Raw genomic sequence first — 22948 nt, 5'->3', positions numbered from 1 at the left:
TCGACGTAGGGGGCGTGGTTTTCAGTACCTTGTGGATTGGGCTGGATATGGACCTGAAGAAAGAACCTGGGTACCTCGTTCTCTTATCCTGGACCCTGCTCTCATTACATCTTTTTACAGACGTCATCCGGAGAAACGTTCGGGATTGCCTGGAGGCAATCGTTGAGGGGAGGGTACTGTGAGATCTCTGCTGGCTGGTTCTGGCACTTCATTGTTCTCAGCTGCAACTCATCCAGCTAATGAGCTCATGGCTTTTTAAGACAGCTGCTGACACAGTCTGTTGCTGGAACATAGTCTCTGTTATGTGGACTTCTGTCAGCCTGCCTGATCGCTTGTTGTCCTGCCTTCCTGTCGATCTGCCCATCTGTCTGCCTGCCTGTCGCCATATGGAACTCTTCTTCAGGAAATCTGCACTGTAAATATTTCCACCGCCAGAACACTCTCTCTCTGCTCGGATCCTTGGGGCTTCCTCATCCTCTGGCTTCTAACAACTCTAATCAAGGTCTACCTAAGTTGGAACAATAAAACCTCATTTCAATCTAATTCTGTGCATCGAATCTGTGTCATCTTCTGATTTGGTTATATTTCGACAACCTGAGTAAATTAATGATAGATGCTGAATTTAAAGATTATATTAAACTTAAATCTGGCTTAGCTATCACCCGAACCAATCATTTGGGTATTTTCATTGCCATCACTGGTCTGTATTCACAATGTAATTTCACTATTAACTTCATATTGAGTAAAAACAGGGGAATTTAATGTTTAAAATAAATTTTTTTTGCTTAGGTCACTGCTGTTGGAGGGACTGTGACTATTCTTCTTTGGACGGCTATGAAGGAATTTCTGACACCTGCAGTTATGCTATCATAGATATTGATTTCCATTAACTGGGACACAGCTGCAAGGTGCAACATTTCCCAAGTCTTATTGTTAAACAGCAATATGAGTTCAATATTTTTTGTAAATAGAGGAAGCCCTTTGATTTATGTGTGTTAATCATGTTTGCAGTTTTTGTTAAATGAAATTGATTGTAACCCCTTTTTAAAAATTTATTTAATGGAGTTTTGATGAAAATTCAAACAGAAAGACTCGCATCCAAACCCCGGCCGTCCTGTGACTCAACCATGCATCTCTCCTCTTTTAAAAAATCTTCATGAAGTTGTTGTATTACAAAATGATAGATCCAAAAAGCTAAAAGTAGGATTGACACGATTAAAAAGAGTCCATTGAGTCTATTGCCTAAGCAGGGATCCACTTTAGATGTGGACGTAAAACATCACTAATCCACCCATGTCTCTGTGATCACGCATCTCTACCTTCATTCTTAGCTGCCAACTACACCTACAAAGGTCTCTATCAGAGAAACTTCTTCAATGCCGTACTCCTTATTGAGTAATAGGGTATAACCTCTATTGCCCCAAAATGTACCCGCTGTGAACACTATGTTGCCACCTCCAGACTCCTTGAGCTGTGTGCTGGTGGGAGGTCATACCTGTGCTATCAAAGGTCAGACCCTTGCTACTGTCACGTTTGGACTTTGGGAAGGATTTTCCACTTTCTGGTACATTTGGTTTTTATACGTATAATTTTTCTGTATTGACTGACTTGAAAACATATTTAAAAAGGAAATTATGAAATATTAACTTTTTCAGTTGTGATTCCAGTTTCTTCTTAATAAATGTAGGCAGGTGGATTATTTTGCTAACAATAAAAGCAGGTTAAAACCTGCTAAGAAGCTCACAAGATGTCCACCTGCAAGTCAGATAAACATCCAGCATTGAAGAAAATGTGCCAAAGCTCTTTTTTCAGTCTGTCTTTAGAATTGAGAGGCTTTTATTTGCTGATTTAAGGATCAGATTCTGATTTATTAAAGACTCTATATTGTGTAGTTAGAGATTTATGGTGACATCAGTCAAATTTGATGAGCAAGACACAGCAGACCTGCTGGTTTTTGGAGAACAGAAGGCTGGACAAAATTTATCAAACTGAAACATGAAGTAAGACATTTAATACAGAACTACCACACAGCAACAGCTTTACCAGCTAAGATTATGTCATCCTACAAGTTCTGACAGATACCGAAAGAAGAAGTTAATGCTTCTTTTGGTGTCAGTTTTAAAAGCAGCTTCTGTTAAAGAACTGGATTTCACCTTCTGACAATACTATATAAGGACTAAATAATATTCCAATGAATCACAGCCGGCACCAGCAGAATAGAAGCTATCCTTCATTCTTTTCACTACAACTGATTTGGCTGCAGACAATGAAAACTTCAGTGGGAATCTGTATTTTGCTTCTTGCTCATGCAGCCTCAACTGGTAAGTCTTCTATTATTTTAAAAGACATTTAAGTATAATGATACAGTTTAGGTTTGATTTCTGTTAATATGTTAAAAGGTCAGATCAAGAATAATTGACCTGAATGTGAAAACCCATTATTCCATAAATAATAAAAGACTCAGATAATATGACTTACAGGTTATTATGCTGCTTAGCTTTGGTAATAAAAATAAATAAAAAAACCTTAAATGTCCCGTTCTATGTAGGTATCCTCTATTTTGAGGTGTGTGTGTAAACACTGAATGTAGAAAAATTCTGTATCAGGTAGTTTATACATTCTTCTGGAAATCATTGTTTTGCATAATATTCATTGAAGCACTTCTGTTTAACATTAAAGCTGACTCGGACATTTGGCTGCTGGTTTCTGGACGTTGTGGTTTTGTCTAACATCTCTGTCATTTGATTGTTGTGGGAGCAAACATCATTTTCTAAGACAGTAATAAGAAATGTTAAATGTATTTTGCAAAACCTTTATATGTATTTTTTGGAAAAAGAATCAGTCAATAACATATTTAACAAACGGGCAAATCTCAAATAGAGGAAGTCAGACAATCTAACCAATCAAACCGCTTAAGCAAGAGGCACACTTCCTGTTTGCACCTTCCACTCTGAAGGATGTCAGTCACCCAACATGCTTCTGTTCCCCCTGTCTACCTGTCATCATATTAACAAATAATTTCTGTAATTCTGATGTTATTACCAAATCAGTTATCACAACAGCTTGTGTTGCAAAAGAAACATTTCCATACGTATAGCTTCCTTTTCTTCACTTCTAATACAATCTAATCCATAAGCTAAATGAAAGGTCATTTCCACAGTCCTGTATGTTCAGAAATCTATTTCTCTTCTCCACCACCTCAAGAATATTCCAACCAATATCAGGTGGTTGTAACAGGACAAGAAAATCAGACTGAGACATACACCATGGTAACTCCTTATAATAGCACATCCCCCACAAAAGGTAACGATTAGATGCTAATAAATAGCCTATGTACAAGTATTGTAATGTGTACAAGATAATCCCACTACAAGTCTGAGATAACAGATTAAGACAAACATTTCCTATGTTCCAGTGTCAAACTGTTTTTGGTGTATCTGCATTTACTTGGCAATTGAACATTTTGAAGAGACAATGATTATGTTGCAGCTTACAGTAAACATGTTAACCATTGCTATTTCAATGTGCTCTAAAAGTCACAACAGTGCTTTTTTTATCCTTTTTTTTTATCCTGGTTATCAACTAGGAAATTCCTTGTTTGTACAAAAATTGACTTGGCAATAAAAACTGTTTGTTGTGATCATCTAACAACTAAACTTCAGTTGGATTCTGTCCAGTTTTGATTATATGTTTCTAAATGTCTGTCTCTTTTGTTTGTAGGAAAACCTAAAATTACTGCAATTGAAGTATGACAATATCTTTTACCGGTTTTGTTTGTAACCTTTCTGAGGACACTAGACTTAGACTATCTAACCAATATAATACCTTCTCTGCCAAATATCCCTGGACTCTAATAGTATTTTATTTGAACATTTGAGTGCAACATGTAACAATATTTTTTTATAAAACTGAATTTACAACAAATGCTGCTGTTTTCTTGTGTGTATTTCAGGACTTTCCCATGGACAATACAGGTCCTTCTCAAAAAATTAGCATATTGTGATAAAGTTCATTATTTTCCATAATGTCATGATGAAAATTTAACATTCATATATTTTAGATTCATTGCACACTAACTGAAATATTTCAGGTCTTTATTGTCTTAATACGGATGATTTTGGCATACAGCTCATGAAAACCCAAAATTCCTATCTCACAAAATTAGCATATCATTAAAAGGGTCTCTAAACGAGCTATGAACCTAATCATCTGAATCAACGAGTTAACTCTAAACACCTGCAAAAGATTCCTGAGGCCTTTAAAACTCCCAGCCTGGTTCATCACTCAAAACCCCAATCATGGGTAAGACTGCCGACCTGACTGCTGTCCAGAAGGCCACTATTGACACCCTCAAGCAAGAGGGTAAGACACAGAAAGAAATTTCTGAACGAATAGGCTGTTCCCAGAGTGCTGTATCAAGGCACCTCAGTGGGAAGTCTGTGGGAAGGAAAAAGTGTGGCAGAAAACGCTGCACAACGAGAAGAGGTGACCGGACCCTGAGGAAGATTGTGGAGAAGGGCCGATTCCAGACCTTGGGGGACCTGCGGAAGCAGTGGACTGAGTCTGGAGTAGAAACATCCAGAGCCACCGTGCACAGGCGTGTGCAGGAAATGGGCTACAGGTGCTGCATTCCCCAGGTCATGCCACTTTTGAACCAGAAACAGCGGCAGTAGCGCCTGACCTGGGCTACAGAGAAGCAGCACTGGACTGTTGCTCAGTGGTCCAAAGTACTTTTTTCGGATGAAAGCAAATTCTGCATGTCATGCGGAAATCAAGGTGCCAGAGTCTGGAGGAAGACTGGGGAGAAGGAAATGCCAAAATGCCAGAAGTCCAGTGTCAAGTACCCACAGTCAGTGATGGTCTGGGGTGCCGTGTCAGCTGCTGGTGTTGGTCCACTGTGTTTTATCAAGGGCACGGTCAATGCAGCTAGCTATCAGGAGATTTTGGAGCACTTCATGCTTCCATCTACTGAAAAGCTTTATGGAGATGAAGATTTCATTTTTCAGCACGACCTGGCACCTGCTCACAGTGCCAAAACCACTGGTAAATGGTTTACTGACCATGGTATCACTGTGCTCAATTGCCCTGCCAACTCTCCTGACCTGAACCCCATAGAGAATCTGTGGGATATTGTGAAGAGAACGTTGAGAGACTCAAGACCCGACACTCTGGATGAGCTAAAGGCCGCTATCGAAGCATCCTGGGCCTCCATAAGACCTCAGCAGTGCCACAGGCTGATTGCCTCCATGCCACGCCGCATTGAAGCAGTCATTTCTGCAAAAGGATTCCCGACCAAGTATTGAGTGCATAACTGTACATGATTATTTGAAGGTTGACGTTTTTTGTATTAAAAACACTTTTCTTTTATTGGTCGGATAAAATATGCTAATTTTGTGAGATAGGAATTTTGGGTTTTCATGAGCTGTATGCCAAAATCATCCGTATTAAGACAATAAAAGACCTGAAATATTTCAGTTAGTGTGCAATGAATCTAAAATATATGAATGTTAAATTTTCATCATTACATTATGGAAAATAATGAACTTTATCACAATATGCTAATATTTTGAGAAGGACCTGTAAGTAAACAACATTAAGACCTATTTATCCAGAAAGATTTGGTTCTTATTCAAAATAATATTTCCTTAAATATTATTTAGCTAATTCCTTAATAATATATATATTTTATATTATTTTAATAAATAATGGCAGCTAATTAAACACCGTTTAGTATTGTTCATCCAGAAGGTTGGTTTTATTGAGAAAATTATTATTAGTAGTTAGAAGACTAATTTAACTTTTCCAGATTCTTCAATTTAATCCTTGGTTCTCAAACATAAACATTGCATGGTAATGTTGCATCACTCTTTTTGGTCATGATTTTCAACCATCTTTGATCAACTTGTTTATATTGTACATAGCCCATTAGTCTTCATTATTCTTTCATTCTGCTTGGTAGTTTAGTTGGATTGTTTTAGCATAGTAAAGAGTTTGTTGATTGAAATATGTTTGACTTTGAGTTGACTTATTTTTGTTAATAAATTCTTGAATTTTAAGAAATTGTGTGAAGTCATTCCATGTGTGCAGAGTTTATGCTGTTCAATAATGTCAGAGCTTGGCTCACACCTTTCTATTTTGTCCTAATACCATCGCCTTATTGGGCTGGTATTCACAGGACAACCCTTAACATACCGAAATATTATTTGATAAAATATTAAAGTATTAATATAAAATATAAAATAATATATTCATAATCACAACATACAGTCTTCAGAATTTTGACGCAGTTTAACAATATCGACTACACTGTGTTTAGATAGTTTATTGTCATCTCTAAATGGCAAAAAAGTCAATCAGGGCTGTATGACTTAATCAGCTTTTTTTAGATTTGGTCTATTTCACCTTGTGACATGTGAGTTGTGGGGGCATATTTGTACATATAGTTTTAACATTTAAACAGGAAGTTGTGGTCGCAGTGACAAGAGTGTTGCAGAAGTGTTCAGACCACTATTTAGCCATAATGCAGAATGGAGATCACAACACTGTGCGCTGTTATTGGTAAGTAATAAAAAGTTTATTTGAGCTGTAAAAAAGTAATGAAATCTCTGATAAAATGTACATATAAACTGGTCAGTGACAGTATTCATAAACTACATCTTGAATATAACTCTTCAATTACAAAATTGTTTCCTTTTGCAGCTTATCTTCAAGTCCTTCCGAACAGATCGCAGTTCTTCCAGTACGAATCTGTCTCCTTCCGTTTGAACTGTGATCAGCAAGCAAACCCAGCTGCATGGAGAGTAAAAAGGAACACATCCAAACAGATAAATGCACTCTGTCCTTCGTATTTTACTGGAAGAAAAGAATCTAAATGCATCCTAAATGATCTTTATGAGGCAGACACTGGAGTGTACTGGTGTGAATCTGAGGCTGGAAAGAGCAGCAACGCCATCAACATCACTGTCACTGGTAAGCTATTCATTTAACACTGTTGTCTCAGAATGCTTTTTTAAAGGATTCTAATTTGTTAAATGGCCAGCCAAAAAGATAGTAGCCATAGCAAAGTCTCCAACTTCAATGTGAACTCATACAATGAGGATTTATTTAGTAATTTGACCAACAAGGAGAAAATCAGGGGACATGTTGCTTGAGAGCAGTACCTTAAAAACTTAACTGACGAGACCCCTGCTTATTGATTTAAAGGCATTCTGGCAACCCTGGTCTGCTTGTAATTCACTGCAGTATTGAAAGACTGCATTTGACAGAAAGTCATAAAATTCAAATTCTGTTTGCATTCAGGATAAAGTTTGTAAGTTCTGCTCTGGTGATTACCAGCACTGTCTTCCTGATGCAACAGTGATCCCTAATACACCAAGCTACTGTGAGCAGTGTTATTCACATTAATGAGCCATGAGGTGGTTTCATAAAACAGTTTGGCACTTAATGAAAGTGACTGAAAGTCTCACTTTGTTACACATAAATAATTTATTTTACTAGTGATTGTTCAACTCCACTACATTAATGTAGTTGTCAAAATGATGTTTTGAGGATGGCATCTGTCTCGCCAGTAAGACTGTGAGTCCATCTGAAATATGATTATTCATGACTTCTCTCTTTAAAAAAATCACTTAAAAATAATGCTATACAGGGTGCTGGTGGGTAAAGTTAAATAATGACACACAACTATTGTTCATTTGGCTCAGACACTGGGGAAGAAAGACAAAAGGACAAAAAATTGTTGAATAATCAACTGACCCAGCTTAACCCAGAAAGTTTACATTTTCTCACTGTGTTTCCACGAAGAGCAGCAACACCACAATTATTCAGATCAATGTGACAGAAACAATTATTCGTTTTTTTGGAATTTTGCAAGACTGCATGACTGTATGCTTCAGCAGTGCTGTAATTACAGGTACATCTCAAACAATTAAAATACGATGAAAAAGTTAAACATTTTGTCAATCATTTAAGACGGTGGAACCCATTCATTATACAGATTCTTTACACATATAGTGAAATATTTCAAGCTTTTATTTCTTGTTATTTTGATGATTTTGGTTTACAGATAATGACAACTCCAAATTCAATGTCCCAGAAAAACATAATATCAATAAAAAGGTAATTCATTTCTATGCAGTCAATATTTGGTTGGGCTCCTTTTGCATGAATTACTTCATCATGGAGGTGGCATGGAGGTGATCCGCCTGTGGTTCTGCTGAGATGTAGTGGAAGCCCAGTTTCTTTGATAGTGGTCTTCAGGTCATCTGCATTTTTAGTTGTCAATTAATCTGAAAAGTCAGTATTATTTATTGAAATACAAGAGAAGTACAGTCATAGCTACAGGGGCTGGGCAATGAAACTGAAACACCTGTCATTTTATTGTGGGAGGTTTCATGGCTAAATTGGACCAGCCTGGTAGCCAGTCTTCATTGATTGCACATTGCACCAGTAAGAGCAGAGTGTGAAGGTTCAATTAGCAGGGTAAGAGCACAGTTTTGCTCAAAATATTGAAATGCACACAACATTATGGGTAACATACCAGAGTTCAAAAGAGGACAAATTGTTGGTGCACGTCTTGCTGGCACATCTGTGACCAAGACAGCAAGTCTTTGTGATGTATCAAGAGCCACGGTATCCAGGGTAATGTCAGCATACCACCAAGAAGAACGAACCACATCCAACAGGATTAACTGTGAACGCAAGAGGAAGCTGTCTGAAAGGGATGTTCGGGTGCTGACCCAGATTGTATCCAAAAAACATAAAACCACAGCTGCCCAAATCACGGCAGAATTAAATGTGCACCTCAACTCTCCTGTTTCCACCAGAACTGTCCGTCGGGAGCTCCACAGGGTCAATATACACGGCTGGGCTGCTATAGCCAAACCTTTGGTCACTCATGCCAATGCCAAACGTTGGTTTCAATGGTGCAAGGAGCACAAATCTTGGGCTGTGGACAATGTGAAACATGTATTGTTCTCTGATGAATCCACCTTTACTGTTGTCCCCACATCAGGGAGAGTTACGGTGTGGAGAAGCCCCAAAGAAGCGTACCATCCAGACTGTTGCATGCCCACAGTGAAGCATGGGGGTGGATCAGTGATGGTTTGGGCTGCCATATCATGGCAGTCCCTTGGCCCAATACTTGTGCTAGATGGGCGCCTCACTGCCAAGGACTACCGAACCATTCTTGAGGACCATGTGCATCCAATGGTTCAAACATTGTATCCTGAAGGTTTTGCCGTGTATCAGGATGACAATGCACCAATGCACACAGCAAGACTGGTGAAAGATTGGTTTGATGAACATGAAAGTGAAGTTGAACATCTCCCATGGCCTGCACAGTCACCAGATCTAAATATTATTGAGTCACTTTGGGGTGTTTTGGAGGAGCGAGTCAGGAAACGTTTTCCTCCACCAGTATCACGTAGTGACCTGGCCACTATCCTGCAAGAAGAATGGCTTAAAATCCCTCTGACCACTGTGCAGGACTTGTATATGTCATTCCCAAGACGAATTGATGCTGTATTGGCTGCAAAAGGAGGCCCTACACCATACTAATAAATTATTGTGGTCTAAAACCAGGTGTTTCAGTTTCATTGTCCAACCCCTGTATATGCTATTTACATATTGCTGGACATTGGAGCTTGTAAGATACATGGAATCTGCCCACCATGTCAAACATTGTATTAATTGTGATGTACACCAAGAATGGAGTGCCTCCAGTTTGGCCTTGAGGCTGATTTTACCATAACAGAATCATACATCAATGTTAAAATTGAATAGTCCTGAACTAATCTATAAAGTCAGTGAGCATGATCAGGTCAAGCCTGTTGATTTGGCAGTTTATACGTCTCTGGTTTGTCATTTATGTTGTTAACCAATAATGATAACAAAAGTGTGTGTCTTAATTTAAATTAACATCTTCTTCCATAGATAAACTGTCCATTTAGGAAGGAAACCTCTTGCTCACTTATTGTAGGTACTTTCAACAATAATCACAGGTTATTATTGTTTACCTTTTAATTAATTATACAATAAAACCTTATATTGCACAGCCTAAATTAAAGGAGAATAATGCAATGTTTTTTTTTTGAGCATACTCAATTTAGAAAGTCTTATAGCAGGCATTTATAAAGCAGGTTTTGTCGCTGTTGAACTTACTCCTCAGATTTTTTGAGGATTATAAACAAACTATTATGTAGCATACAGCATTATGCTTATCATTATTCTATGATGATAGAGATATTTTTTATTATTCAGATGGTGAGTTGATCCTTGAGAGTCCTGCACTTCCTGTGATGGAGGGGCACGATCTGGTTCTGCGATGTAGAACGAGAATAGTATCTGAAAATCTTCTAACTAAGTTTTACAAAGATGAGCGTTTTATCGGGAGCAGCTGGACAGGAAACATAACTCTACACAGTGTTTCTAAATCCGATGAAGGACTCTACAGATGCTACATATCTGGAGCTGGAGAATCACCAGACAGCTGGCTGAGTGTCAGAGGTCAGTAAATCATAAAAGCAACTTCTGCAATGTAGTGGGTGAAATATTTAGTTGAATATATAGTGATTTTGTACATTTTCTCACTTACAAATAAAATGAACAAATGATACTCCATTAAGTCAACAAAGTAGTGGTTACTGTCCAGTATCCAGATGTCATCTGGACAGCAAGGTTAAGTCCTCTGATGCCATCTTCACCTAAAATGTCTAAAGGAATTAGATAATTTAAGTATAGAGAAGTGCATGTAAAACCTCTCCACTTTAACAGATCAGTTGTTATCCAAAGCTTATTTTTCTGGATTATTCTGCTTGATGATGCTGAAGTGTGTTTAGAGGATGTTTACCTTTTATTTTTGTTTAAGTAATAATGAGCTACACATAAATGGTCATGTCTACTGCTTCAAATATAAAACGGCAGGCAGCTTAAAGCAGACCGATTCACGATGTCTTAGACTGCCTGTACAGTAATTGTTGTAATAATTTTCACCGAAATTATGTAAGATGATCGTGTAAACAATCTGGAAAGGGTAACCTATTCACGGTGATGTCTGATGGCTGTTTGATACCGGAAAGCGTGGCTCATCCGAAATCAGCCAGTTTATAACCCAAAATGCTTCAACAAAAGGCAACCGGACTTTTTGTCTTGTTTAATGAAGAGTTTTCTCCCCAGTTTTCCATTTTTATATAAGGGGTGAAACATTTTCTGTACATTAAAGCACTTAGATTAGCCATGACCTGCCTGATTGAGAATCTTGACTAGTTCCAGTGGGGAATGAAAGAGAAGCTGCCACCAGTCTTTGCTGTCTCACTGTGCTGAGTTGACTCTGAGTTGTGGTTTATCTGTTCTAAAACAGGACAGGAAACAGGACCTGAGTTGCTGCGCTCCCTTCATGGAAACATTGTGCTTCCTGTGGTGGTCACTAGCGTTTCCCTTTTCTTAGCGATGCTGCTCTGTCTGTGCAGAAACCACCAAGGTCAGACATGACTTATTTTTACCTGTTTTTCTGAGGTAGATATAGTGAAACATAAACACTGTCCATGTTAAGCTTGAAATATCAACTGAAAATTCAACGATTTATTTAAATCTGAAACTGTAAATTTGGTCCAAATCAAACTTGCTCTGTTCAGCAGGTAAATGTGACTCTTCGGTTCTGATGTATACTAGAATAATCAACAGACATACATGCAGAACGAAAGGTAAGCTCAGACTAAATTCTTTTTATAAAATTAAACAACAAAGAATGTAGGAAACTAGTATTGTTGATTAAGATGTTGTATTTATTATTGTGTTTTTTGTTTTTTGGCCAATGACGGGCATTTTTTAGATCTTCTCCAGAGGGGGCGCTCCTCCGTACTCTCTGCTGTGGTTGTATACAGACCTGTCCTCAGACCTGGATTGGGTTCGGCAAGGGTTCAGACTTATAAAGCCTACAGAGATGACAGGAATAAACAGCAAACTTTTTCATCTTTACTAAAAACAAAGTGACTCACCTGTAAAGTAGAGTAATTGAGGTCAAAGACAGATTAAGTTTAAACAACTTTATAAGCAGGAAATCTTGTTACAAAATAATTGTTACAAGTTAATACAATCAACACCAGTTTATATCAGTTTTTATTTCATTTAATGAAAAAAAGTTGATCTGTTAAATTTTCCTGCATAAGGTTAGGCGTAATGACGTTATGGTACATGATTTGTTTTCCTTACCAACAGTAATGGACTGTCGCTGGCAGACAGCATCTGACCAATGAGAGAAAGCTAATTTCAGGTGGACGTTTGAGACCTGACTTGGACTTGCCCTTCCAACAAACACCCGACTTAAAATAATAACCTGCAAGAATGAACGATTAGGTTAGCAGCTTCAGATGGACAATTATTTTAAAAGATCTATTTTCGCATCATTTTACTGGAAAACTCTTCAGGTTCCGTTGTTTGGTTTTCAGACTGTGACCCCTAGTTGTAGAGCTCTATTTCTACATGAATTTGTACAATTTAAACAGGAAGTTGTGCTTGCTGTGATGGTAGAGGTGGAGCCAGCATTCAGGCCAGTATTCAGCCTTTGGGGCACAATGGAGATCACGACACTGTGAGCTGTTGCTGGTAAGCAGTAAAGATGTTTCTTTAAATGATATAATCTCTGCCTTAAATAGGCATTAAGTTTAGTCAGTGGAAATATATTTAGATATAGAATCTTCACTTAAATGTTTCTGTGTTTTATTTTGTTTTTCATCAGCTTTTCTGAGAGTCCTTCCCAGCAGATCCCAGTTCTTCCAGAATGAATCTACCAAGCTGCAGGAAAACCTGACTGAGTGGACAGTAAGAAGTAAAACCCCAAAACGGTGACTACGTTCACCTTTTTGAAATGGATTCTGGAGTGTCTCGGTCTGAATCTGAGACAGAAAGAAGCTGTACCGCCGTCCACATCACTGTAACAGATTGACAAGTCATTTTATAATGCAGAGGAAAAATGGTTCATCTTGTTCTTGGAGGTGGAGATACTTTAACAAGAAAAGAATAGGAACTGTAAATGAAAGAACATTTAAACAGTTTAGGTTTTTCCATTGGTGATTATTCTTGGAATCAATATGTCCCTTCATTAGTTTGTACACTTGTTTCACATTCAGTCATTGCTGTTTTATTCCCTCCTACTTCCTCATCGTATGCACATACTTCAACCATTCCATATCTATGTACTTCTCTTGATAGCATTTTAGTTGTTTTGTTAATAAACAGAAAAACCTTTTCATCTTTACTAAAGACCAAGTGACTCACCTGTGTAAGTAATTGAGGTCTGGGACTGAATACATTAGGTTTAAACAACTTTATCAGCAGGAAATCTTGTTACAAGATATATTTGGAGAGAGCATGAACAGGATGGCATAGCTAGAGTTCTGCATTATTTTGCTGTCAACAAGGGATGTGTGTTCGTATAGAGCCAACTAATAGCATGCTTGTTTCTCTGAATAAATAACTTGTAGGACAGTTGGATTCGCAATATGTGTTGCTTATGTGTCCCTAAAAGTTTATCACTGAATGCATTTGTAGCATTCAAACTATGTGTAAACAGTCAGTCAGTCATTTTCTACCGCTTCTTCCATAGTGGGTCGCGGGGAAGCTGGTGCGTATCTCCAGCAGTCTATGGGCGAGAGGCGGGGTCCACCCTGGACAGGTCGCCAGTCCATCACAGGGCAACACACAAACAACCAAGCACACACTCATTCATACATCTAAAGGCAATTTAGAGAGACCAATTAACCTAACGGGCATGCCTTTGGACTGTGGGAGGAAACCGGAGTACCCAGTGAGAACGTACGCATTCAGGAAAAACATGCAAACTCCATGCAGAAAGACCCCCGGCTGGGAATTGAACCCGAGACCTTCTTGCTGAAAGACCCTGCCCCACCGTGCAGCCCATGTGTAGACAGTTATTTAGTTTAATTAGTATAATTAAAATAATGATATAAAATCTTAAAAATGACTTCTCTTTTCAATGTATTTGCATCCATCAAACAAAAAGTCTTTTGTATTTGGATTTTGTAACATTGTGGTTGTTGACAGCGATATCAAACGTGTAGACTTAGAGATGGATATGATCAAACTGTTGTTTTTCTCATAAATCCTCGCTCTGATCATGGTTTGTTTTATCAGAGCCGATGTTAGAACAAATTCCGAATAAAGTCAGGCAGCAGTCTGGCGTTACTACTTTAAACGAACCTTAGCTGTTTTACTGGCAGCTGTCTCTCAACAGTGGTACATGTGATCTGAAGCAGGTCTTCCTGAGTCACCGCTCTGTTCTTGGAAACCTTGTGCTTCCTGTGATCGTTATCAATGGTCCACTTTTCTCAGTAATGCTGCTCTGTCTGAGCAGAAACCAAAAAGGTCAGTTTGTTGTCATGGTAATGACATCAATTGTGGTTAATCAGCTCAATTAGGTATTTCTTCGACTAAATGTCACTGCTGCTATATTATTATACAAACTCTGGTTGAAACAGTTAAATAAATATTTTTTTTCTTATGCAACGCTAACATTTTTATTTTTTTTGCTGCAAATGAAGATGTATATTCAGTTTTGCTGCACACTGAAAAGTTGAAATGTTAAGCAGAAAAGTTAAATCTGTTACTTTCTTTTTGCACATCAACATACACACTCATGATGTGATGCAGCTGCAGTTCTGTGGTTGCTCAGACCAGCAGGTTCTTCTGAAGCTGGTGTCTATCTCCAGCAGTCTATGGGCGGGAGGCGGGGTACACCCTGGACCAAGTGCAAAGTGTTTTATGAAATATTCAAAAATCTTTTTTCATTCAAGGTTGAAAAAAAAACAGCTTGGAGATGTTCTGCACAGATAAACATGAAATAAAGATTTTTCTTCCGCACTCCTAGCATTCTTGTGGTTAAGGTGTTGTATAAGTTGTTGAACGAGTTGCCGGGACGGTTGATCAGCAGAAGTGCTGGGAAACAACAACAACTAATAATAAACAAAGAACATTTATGTTTCACTTTTATGTTTTTCTTATATAAGTTATTAAATGTATTTTATTAAGAAAAAACCTGAGTGATGAGTATGGGTAAATCAGTGTGGAGTTTTGAATGATGAAAATCATGTAATGGGATGGCATATATTTTCTTGTCACAGTTTAGTCACTTTAAATCAATTAATCATGTTTTTTTAGAGATTTTAATTGAAAATAGTTGCTCTATGAATGACCTCTATAATTATCTAAAAAATCCACACTCATTTAGTTGAACAAAATGCACATTATATGAAAAATGACACAAGGACATTTTTGTTTTTTGAATAATTTATCTCCACAGAAAGGTAAAACATGTTTACATCAGCAGCATCTGTAAAAAACCTTCTGCAGGTTTCATGTGTTACCGTTTGTTACTGTCTGATCCTTCCTGCCTCGAGCATATTAAAAGAAATAAAGCAACAAAGCCCTCGGTAGATACTGAAAGAGATTATATGCATGTTCCTCTGTTTCTATACAGACCAGGATCCAGACCTGCAGGTCACCCCCATAAATTCAGCTGAGAAAGAAGCCTCTATCTTTTCTTAAAAAATAAACCTAAATCACAGTTTTAAAAGAACACATCAAACATCTTGTTATGGAGTATTACATTTTCACAGTGTCAAAGAATCTGAATTACATTTTTATGTGCAAAGGAAGATTTGTAGTTATAAGTCAGGGATAAAACACAACTGAAAACTATTTATATTGAAGTTAAGTTATAAAAGAGAAACATGTCTTGTTTTAGATATAAGATATTTGTGTAAAAATCATTTAGACTATGAGGGTCAAAGTAACAAAAATTAACTTGAAATGGATTCAAGTTGTGAAATACTGAACATGGTCAAATTGAGTCCCGTAAAAACCAACATGTAATTAATATCGCCTCTCTGAAAATTAGAATCCGTGAATTTGGAGGTCATTAAAAGGATAACATGATAAATATTAATGTTAGAAATAAGGTTATCAAATTTAACATGGCCTGTTTTCATTCAGCGCCTCCATTTTTAACACTGTTTTATCATTCATCTCGTTCACAGTGTAATTTTTGTTACTTCCGGTAGATCGGAATACGGCAGCAGTCCCGGCCTGGCGGCGTCCAAATTCACAGATTCGAATTTTCTCAGAGGCGAACTTAATCACATGTTGGATTTCAGGGCACTCAATTTTACCATGTTCAGTATTTCACACCTTCAATTTATTTCAAGTTCATTTGTCTTTGACCCCTCATATAAGACTGTCTCTAATAACCATGTTAGACATGAATTTACACAAGAGAAGTCAATATATCACACCATCATCAATTCAATAAAGTGATTCAATTGACTGTTTTCCAAGCTTTAAACAAAAAGGCAGTTGCAGAGTTGTGATTAGCTAACTGGAAAAGCTCGATCTGTCCAGAAAATCTCTTCACCATGTAGGTTTAGGACACCTCTGCTTCAGCTATTTCCTCTTTCTCTGTTGGCACTGAAGCTGTGTCTTCATGGGCTTCAGATTCTGCTTCTGCTTGGACCATAAATAGCTGAAGAGGGAAAGATGATATGAAGCAGTCTGTCAAATAAAAACTACTGGACATTTACAAATGAGGCAATTAGTGCTTGATCCTGAGTAAATGTTCTAAAAAACCCAGAAGAAATGTTGTGAAGCAGAAATTAACCTCATTCTTTTTTTCCAGCTCCATCCTCAGATTCCTCACCTCTACCTCAATCTCCTCCCTCCACTGTTGCTCTTCCTTGATTCTTCTTCTAAACTGCAACGTCAAAAGATTTTATTCAGCACCCCTGCATATAAAAGCATGAAACTGAGGCTTTCTGGTTATCGTGCCTTACCTCCTGTTTGTATCTCTCTTTCAGTTCAGCAAGCTGAGTCTCCAGCTGCTGGTTCTTGTCTGCCAGAGTCGCACAATAAAGCTTGCAGTCTCGCCACTGAAATAACATGACAATAAAAATACAAAAAAATCATTTCAGGTCTAGTTTTTCCTATTTGAAAATCAACTATTAGAACAGATCATTAAAACCTCATAACTGAGTTCTATCAACGATTTTTGTTGCTGTGCTACTATCAATAGCTCCCTCTAGTGACCCACAGAGGAAATGTTCATACTGTTAAACTTATTTGTCCTTTATTTTGTGTCTCAGATGTGCAGATTGGTAGGCAATTTGATGAAAGAGCCTTGCCCAGGAGCACATTGACATATGGCAGGAGGAAGCTGGAACTGAACCCAAAACCCTTGGATTGCAAGACAACCACTCTTGTCAATGAGCCACATATATTTCCACAAAATCACATATTTTTCTAATATTGTACAATATTTTGAAGTAAGAGTAAATAGGAAACACTTAGTTTGTGTGTCTTTGTTTCTTCAGTATGTTACAGAAAAGGCGGTCAGCGAGTGGAAAATGTTTACAGGTGTAAACCGGTTTTTCCAGGTGTGAACATGTTGTGCTACCTCTTTGAAGAGATCCCCGATCGGTGTCATCTGGATATCCTGTTTCAGCTGAGTGGTCTTCAGCTCCTCAATGGCCAGAGATCTTCCAGGTTGCTGGTTGTTCTGCCGCGAACAGACAGAGAAATGCATGTTGAAGGACGATTTCAGCACAAGAACTGAGGACCGACTTTTAACATAATTAGAAGCCAGTATGAGTATTATTATTTTTCATAATATTGTAGGTCATAATGCATTTTGTGTAATTGTGATGACATTTAATTTTGAGTCAAGGTGGCACTTAGAGATTATGCATATTTATTTCCAGAAGCTGGAAATTAAGGCTATACCTGCTTGTGGTTCTCCAGCTCCTTCATCAACACCTGCTGGGAGTTTTCTGTCCTTTTCAACGCCTGATGGAGATTTTCCACCTTATTTAATAAACTCGCTAGCTACGAGGACATAATATAGAAAAACAGAAATGCCGTTAACATATGACTTATACATTTAAACATTCCTACCATTAATATAGAGTTCACACCCCATTAAACCCTACAAAGCCTATTCATACAGGGTTATGCTGGTCTACTGAAAGCATGCTCAGTATGAGGGATTGGTGCCAAGTCATTGATTTGATGTATCAATTAGACCTTGAAATGTAGATATCTTTTTATTTTTTTTTACCAATTATATGTATAAACAGAATTTGCACTGTATGACAACGAGAAGAAGAAGCTGAAAAATGTTGCGCAATAAGCCAGGAACCTGATATAAAGTTATTAACCTTTTGTTCCTGGCTTTTTACTTCTGTTTCCAGCTCCTGCAGGGTTTTTTCTGCATTCTCCCTCTTCTTTTGTTCATCCTTCAGCTCCTGCAGGACTCCAGCATCCGACTGAAGCCACAGAAAGAAAACATGACCAGCAAATCCGAAAGCTTCTCTCAATCTTTACGTTTCAAGCACCAAGTCTTGAGAATCACGTTCTATTCAGTAAATCTAAACAGGACAACATGGTAGGATTTGTACCTGCTGCTCATACTCCTATATGGGACATTTTTAACGCCAAGTTGAAATGAAGAAAAAGAACCAACCAAGTTCTGCTGCTTGTTGTACTTCTCAGTCATTTCCATCAGTCTCGCAGTGGTCTTCTTCAGTTCCTCATCTTTCTGCCACACTTTTAAGGCAGCCTCTTGATAGTTGGCCTGGGGCGAACAGAAAGAAGATTAATATCCAACCTTTAGACTGTGTGGAGACCAAAACAATGTTTCCTAAAAACACAAATAAACATTTCTGCAATATTTGTTTACAGAAGATGTTTTCATCCAAACCAAACAAATACACCCAATAACCTGAGCTTTATAGTAGTTTGCCAATTTCTTTTATCATGTCTTTTTGGTCAGACCTAACTGCTTCATATCTGAAACAAATTTTAAAATAAAAAACATAGATTACTTGAATAAATGTAAAGTGTTAGAAACCACATGATCTGAAAGCCAAGTTAAATTCCCTAACCACTCCCGGGCCTGATTACTGCCAGACCTGTAGAATCAAGAAGTCATTTTAAAAGAACCTCCCTTACTACACGAAGTAGGTAAAAGGAACACACTTTTTCCGATCTAAAGAAATTCAGATTAAATACAAAGTTACTGACATTGATCAATGTGAAAAATATTACAAAACTCTTTCTAAGGCTTTGGGAGTCCAGTGAGACAACACTGGGGATAGTTACTTTCTTACATAGAGCCATGCTGGTTTGGATAGGAGTTTTCCATTGGAAAATGTAGTCATAATCTGCAAACTGCTTTGTCTTTGTCTCGTGTTAAATATTTTTTGAAAAATCTTAAAGATACAGTATAGGTTTGACAGCAAAAAACTGAAAAAAATTGCAAGGGATCACTTTTTATCAGCACGAAAGCATGAACCAGAAGCTCGTAACAGGTTTACATTTTTATAAGCCAGTCTTGTTTCAGTGTGGACAGCATATAACATGTAGTAAATAGAGCAGGAGGTGGCAAATTTAGGTGAGCAGGTAGTCACTTTGGTCGGAGAATAATTAAAAGTTGTTCTTGTTGTGTGATAACTGCCTTAAAGAAGAAAAAGCCTCACGCTAATGAGGTAAAACTCTTCTTCGTTTTCCTATAAACAGTTGCACCAAGACTTATAGCTGGTTTTATGTTTTCAAACTAATAAGAGACATGAAGGATGAATGAAACTCTTCCTCTTACCTCCAGATCTCTTATTTTAGCCTTGAGTTCATTTTCCATTGATTCTCGAAGGGTGTCCCTTTCTTTCAATTGGTCTTCCAGCTGAGAACACAAAATGACAATAAAACATGTTATTTTACTCATGAGAATAAACCTGATTTCAGATATAAATGCACAAGAATGCTTATTGGGAAAAATTCCAACATAACAAGTCTTACTGACATTCTTGCAGCATTGTACCACTATTTAAATCATATTTGGCGAGTTTTCAGAAAGCTGTCTGCAAATCTTTCTGTCTAGAGCTCTTATTTGCATCTTGTGATTGAACAATTCCTTTTTTAATCCAAACTCTCGGTCTTGTCAATCAAACCAATAATGTTTCACATTTTAAGACCAATTTGACATTTGAAAACAGCAGAAAATTGTTTGTAACCCCTGGAAATACATTATTATTGATCCCCGTGGTGATAAACAACAGGTTTGCCATGTGAAGTTTTTGCTAAAATACTCACAGGCCATGGTCCAGTTCATTTTTAGCACTTGTTCGATATAAAACCAAGTTTTCTTAGAAACGTCAGAATTCGGCATTTACATGAATGGTACTTTGGAACTTTTTCAATCACATAATATTTATTTTTAATTAGCTTTTGTTCTTCAGCGCTCAAAGAAATGGTGAGCATGCACAAAAGCATGAAAGTCATTAAAAATCTAATTTCAACACAAACCATTATGTTTATTTGGATGAGAGGTCCAAATGCAGGAGAAAAAATTGTGTTGTATAAAAAAAACAAAAACATTTAATGTTATTGTGGATGTGCCTTATATAGAGTATCAGAAATGTGCTCAAATCACTGTTGGAGCTGTAGAGAGATTGCTTTTGCTAACTTTTAAATTCAAAATGAACATTTTGTTGTGATTTTCACTGTGTCATATATAAATATAAGAATAAATAAAATAAAACTGATAAATTGTTTCAGTCCTTATGAGCTTTATCTGTTTGTGTGTGACTTACTCTGTTGATCCTCGCCATGGTAACTGTCTGCTTCAGTGAAGGAATAATCCTCTGGAAGTCTTGAATGTTGTTCAAAATCATTTTCTTTGACAGGAAAAAAAAAAAGATGACAATGACTGCCTCAGTGAAAACATACAATATACTGTATTATCACTACTTGGGTCGCAGTATATTCCTACGTGATTTAAAACCTTATTGAAAGCTTTGCTTATTCCATGAATACCCAGCATATAAAAGCATGAAACTGAGGCTTTCTGGTTATCGTGCCTTACCTCCTGTTTGTATCTCTCTTTCAGTTCAGCAATCTGAGTCTCCAGCTGCTGGTTCTTGTCTGCCAGAGTCGCACAATAAAGCTCGCTGTCTCGCCGCTAAAATAACATGACAATAAAAATACAAAACAATCATCTCAGGTCTAGTTTTTCCTATTTGAAAATAAACTATTAGAACAGATCATTAAAACCTCATAACTGAGTTGTATCAATGATTTTTGTTGCTGTGCTACTATCAATAGCTCCCTCTAGTGACCCACAGAGGAAATTTTCATACTGTTTAACTTGTTTGTCCTTTACGTTGTGTCTCATAGAACTGAAAAACTTGTAACTAGCTACATTAGCTGGTGATGAACATTTATTTTGCTGAATTTGTTAGGAATTTAGGATAAATGGTAAATGGACTGAACTTATATAGTGCTTTTCCAGTCATACTACCCACTAAAAGCGCTTCACGCAGACGCACTCACTAACGCAAACAACATTCATACACCAATATGCAGATCGGTAGGCAATTTGAGGATATTTTAATTTATTATTTTCTGCTGGAGGTTTCTTCCTGTTAAAAGGGAGTTTTTCCTCTCCAATGTCGCTACATGCATGCTCAGTATGAGGGATTGCTGCAAAGTCAACGCCAGTGACTGTCCACTGTCTCTACATGCTCATCCAGGAGGAGGGAATGCTGCAAGTCACTGACTGGATACAATCTGGTGGGTTTCCTTAGATAGAAAAACTTTTTATCCAATTTGAATAAATAACTGAATCTGACTGCACTGTTTAATGGTTAGGATTAACTGAAATTTATGAACTTGACTTTGTGAAGTGCCTTGAGACGACATGTGTTGTGAATTGGTGCTGTATAAATGAACTGAATTGAAATATTTGTGATTTAAATTTTTGAAAAAAATGGAAAACAAAAAAATAACTCATAAATCAGTTCATAACCTATGCATAAACTGCAATACTTCCAGATGAAGTAATATTAGCAGTGTTCAGAGATCAGCAGAGAGAGCTGCTAAGAGGTTCTGGGTCAATTAAAGTTTGACTGTTTTATCACAAATAAATGCAAAAATCTGCTTAGCTATGAAAATATTTGTACATTTCACTGTTACAGGACACATTGATCTTTCTTTAGCTTTTGAGGGAAAACCCTGTAATTTTTCATTTACATTTTCTGCTGTTTCATCCTTAAATTTGACATTTTTTAGGGACCAAATATTGTTCTTAACTAATTTAATATTTTAAATATGTTTGGGAAATCAAACAATTCTTAATACAGTAAAAGAGATGAAAAAGAAATGTCACTAATTCACAGGCGCTATCTTTGTATGTGCAAAGCGAACGTTTCCAGTGAAATGCTGAATTAAGTAACTTTCATAAGGTTACATGGGCAGATGAGCTGGAAAAAATAAAAAAATCTATAAATATTTATTAGAGAATACATATAGACAAAGATAAATGACGAAGATAAACCTGTTTTTCTTCTGGGTCTTTGGTAACAGAAGGTTGAATGGTCTCTTCAACCTGGCACCCCTGGACATTCATACTTTGGTCTTTAGTCTGTAAGAAAACACAGAAGCAGCAACACATTGTAAGCTTTATAGTCCTAAAAATGCACGTGTAAGAACTTATTTAATGCTAGAAAAAATAATTAGATTTAAATAAAATGTCATATAATTTTAATTAATTTGTGTGGTGTTAATGGTTACCTATTACCAGAAAAACATTAATAAAAATTTCAACAATTTCTTATGCAGAACTTCACATTCTAATGGGTTTTTAAATCGATATAAATGCAATGTCAAGCTGAGCCAGGATCCTACAATTACAAACCCCAGTCGATGCCAATCTAATTGAATATGAAGTAATAATCACACTATCTATGATCTATAATCCAAAGTCTTTGTTGCTAACTGTGATGGAGATTAGGGGCTCCATCCCTATAATTGATTATTGATGTTATTCATTGATACTATTTATTGATATTATATGTGTGTATAGACTAAATGCTGTTTGTTTAGTTCATTT

The 22948-nt window shown here is 37.1% G+C and overlaps 2 protein-coding genes across 7 annotated transcripts; one reads left to right on the top strand and one right to left on the bottom strand.

Annotated features, from left to right (window-relative positions):
- Window positions 1-1518: 1518 nt before the first annotated feature.
- On the top strand, window positions 1519-13266 carry LOC124880923 (low affinity immunoglobulin gamma Fc region receptor II-like). 5 transcript variants are annotated; one of them, XM_047386356.1, is made up of 8 exons: window positions 1520-2321; window positions 6461-6558; window positions 6700-6969; window positions 10261-10506; window positions 11360-11479; window positions 11634-11702; window positions 11831-12603; window positions 12737-13266. In XM_047386356.1, exons 2-7 carry the CDS (start codon window positions 6528-6530, stop codon window positions 11989-11991), a joined length of 897 nt encoding a protein of 298 aa, XP_047242312.1. In that variant the 5' UTR covers window positions 1520-2321; window positions 6461-6527; the 3' UTR covers window positions 11992-12603; window positions 12737-13266. The 5 variants fall into 5 exon arrangements, with proteins under 5 accessions (XP_047242311.1, XP_047242312.1, XP_047242310.1 ...); XM_047386353.1 differs by lacking the exon at window positions 6461-6558 and having other exon boundaries at window positions 1522-2321; window positions 11831-12354; window positions 12504-12603; XM_047386355.1 differs by having other exon boundaries at window positions 1519-2321; window positions 6461-6969.
- Window positions 13267-15314: 2048 nt separating this feature from the next.
- Window positions 15315-22582, bottom strand: LOC124881151 (myosin-9-like). Of its 2 annotated transcripts, none has more exons than XM_047386683.1 (11): window positions 22394-22582; window positions 20924-21019; window positions 20652-20735; window positions 19661-19741; window positions 18527-18637; window positions 18222-18329; window positions 17788-17889; window positions 17462-17563; window positions 16842-16937; window positions 16670-16762; window positions 15315-16534 (listed from the first exon to the last, which is right to left on the bottom strand). In XM_047386683.1, the coding sequence occupies exons 1-11, from the start codon at window positions 22508-22510 to the stop codon at window positions 16436-16438; spliced, it is 1089 nt and encodes a 362-aa protein (XP_047242639.1). In that variant the 5' UTR covers window positions 22511-22582; the 3' UTR covers window positions 15315-16435. The 2 variants fall into 2 exon arrangements, with proteins under 2 accessions (XP_047242639.1, XP_047242640.1); XM_047386684.1 differs by having other exon boundaries at window positions 16709-16762.
- Window positions 22583-22948: the final 366 nt, after the last annotated feature.

Source organism: Girardinichthys multiradiatus, chromosome 14, assembly GCF_021462225.1.
Source record: "Girardinichthys multiradiatus isolate DD_20200921_A chromosome 14, DD_fGirMul_XY1, whole genome shotgun sequence".
Taxonomy (NCBI): Eukaryota; Metazoa; Chordata; class Actinopteri; order Cyprinodontiformes; family Goodeidae; genus Girardinichthys; species Girardinichthys multiradiatus.
This window is presented reverse-complemented; position numbering and strand designations above follow the sequence as displayed.

What these genes read in the sequence shown, in the direction of transcription:
- LOC124880923 (XM_047386353.1), top strand. Translation starts at nt 2,192, where the DNA reads ATGAATCACAGCCGGCACCAGCAGAATAGAAGCTATCCTTCATTCTTT. An exon ending in TGCTCATGCAGCCTCAACTG is followed by an intron (nt 2,322 to 6,699) that starts GTAAGTCTTCTA and finishes TTCCTTTTGCAG; the next exon opens with CTTATCTTCAAGTCCTTCCG. An exon ending in CATCAACATCACTGTCACTG is followed by an intron (nt 6,970 to 10,260) that starts GTAAGCTATTCA and finishes TTTATTATTCAG; the next exon opens with ATGGTGAGTTGATCCTTGAG.
- LOC124881151 (XM_047386683.1), bottom strand. Translation starts at nt 22,510, where the DNA reads ATGTGTTGCTGCTTCTGTGTTTTCTTACAGACTAAAGACCAAAGTATG. An exon ending in CTAAAATAAGAGATCTGGAG is followed by an intron (nt 18,638 to 19,660) that starts GTAAGAGGAAGA and finishes TGTTCGCCCCAG; the next exon opens with GCCAACTATCAAGAGGCTGC. An exon ending in ACAACAAGCAGCAGAACTTG is followed by an intron (nt 18,330 to 18,526) that starts GTTGGTTCTTTT and finishes CTGTGGCTTCAG; the next exon opens with TCGGATGCTGGAGTCCTGCA.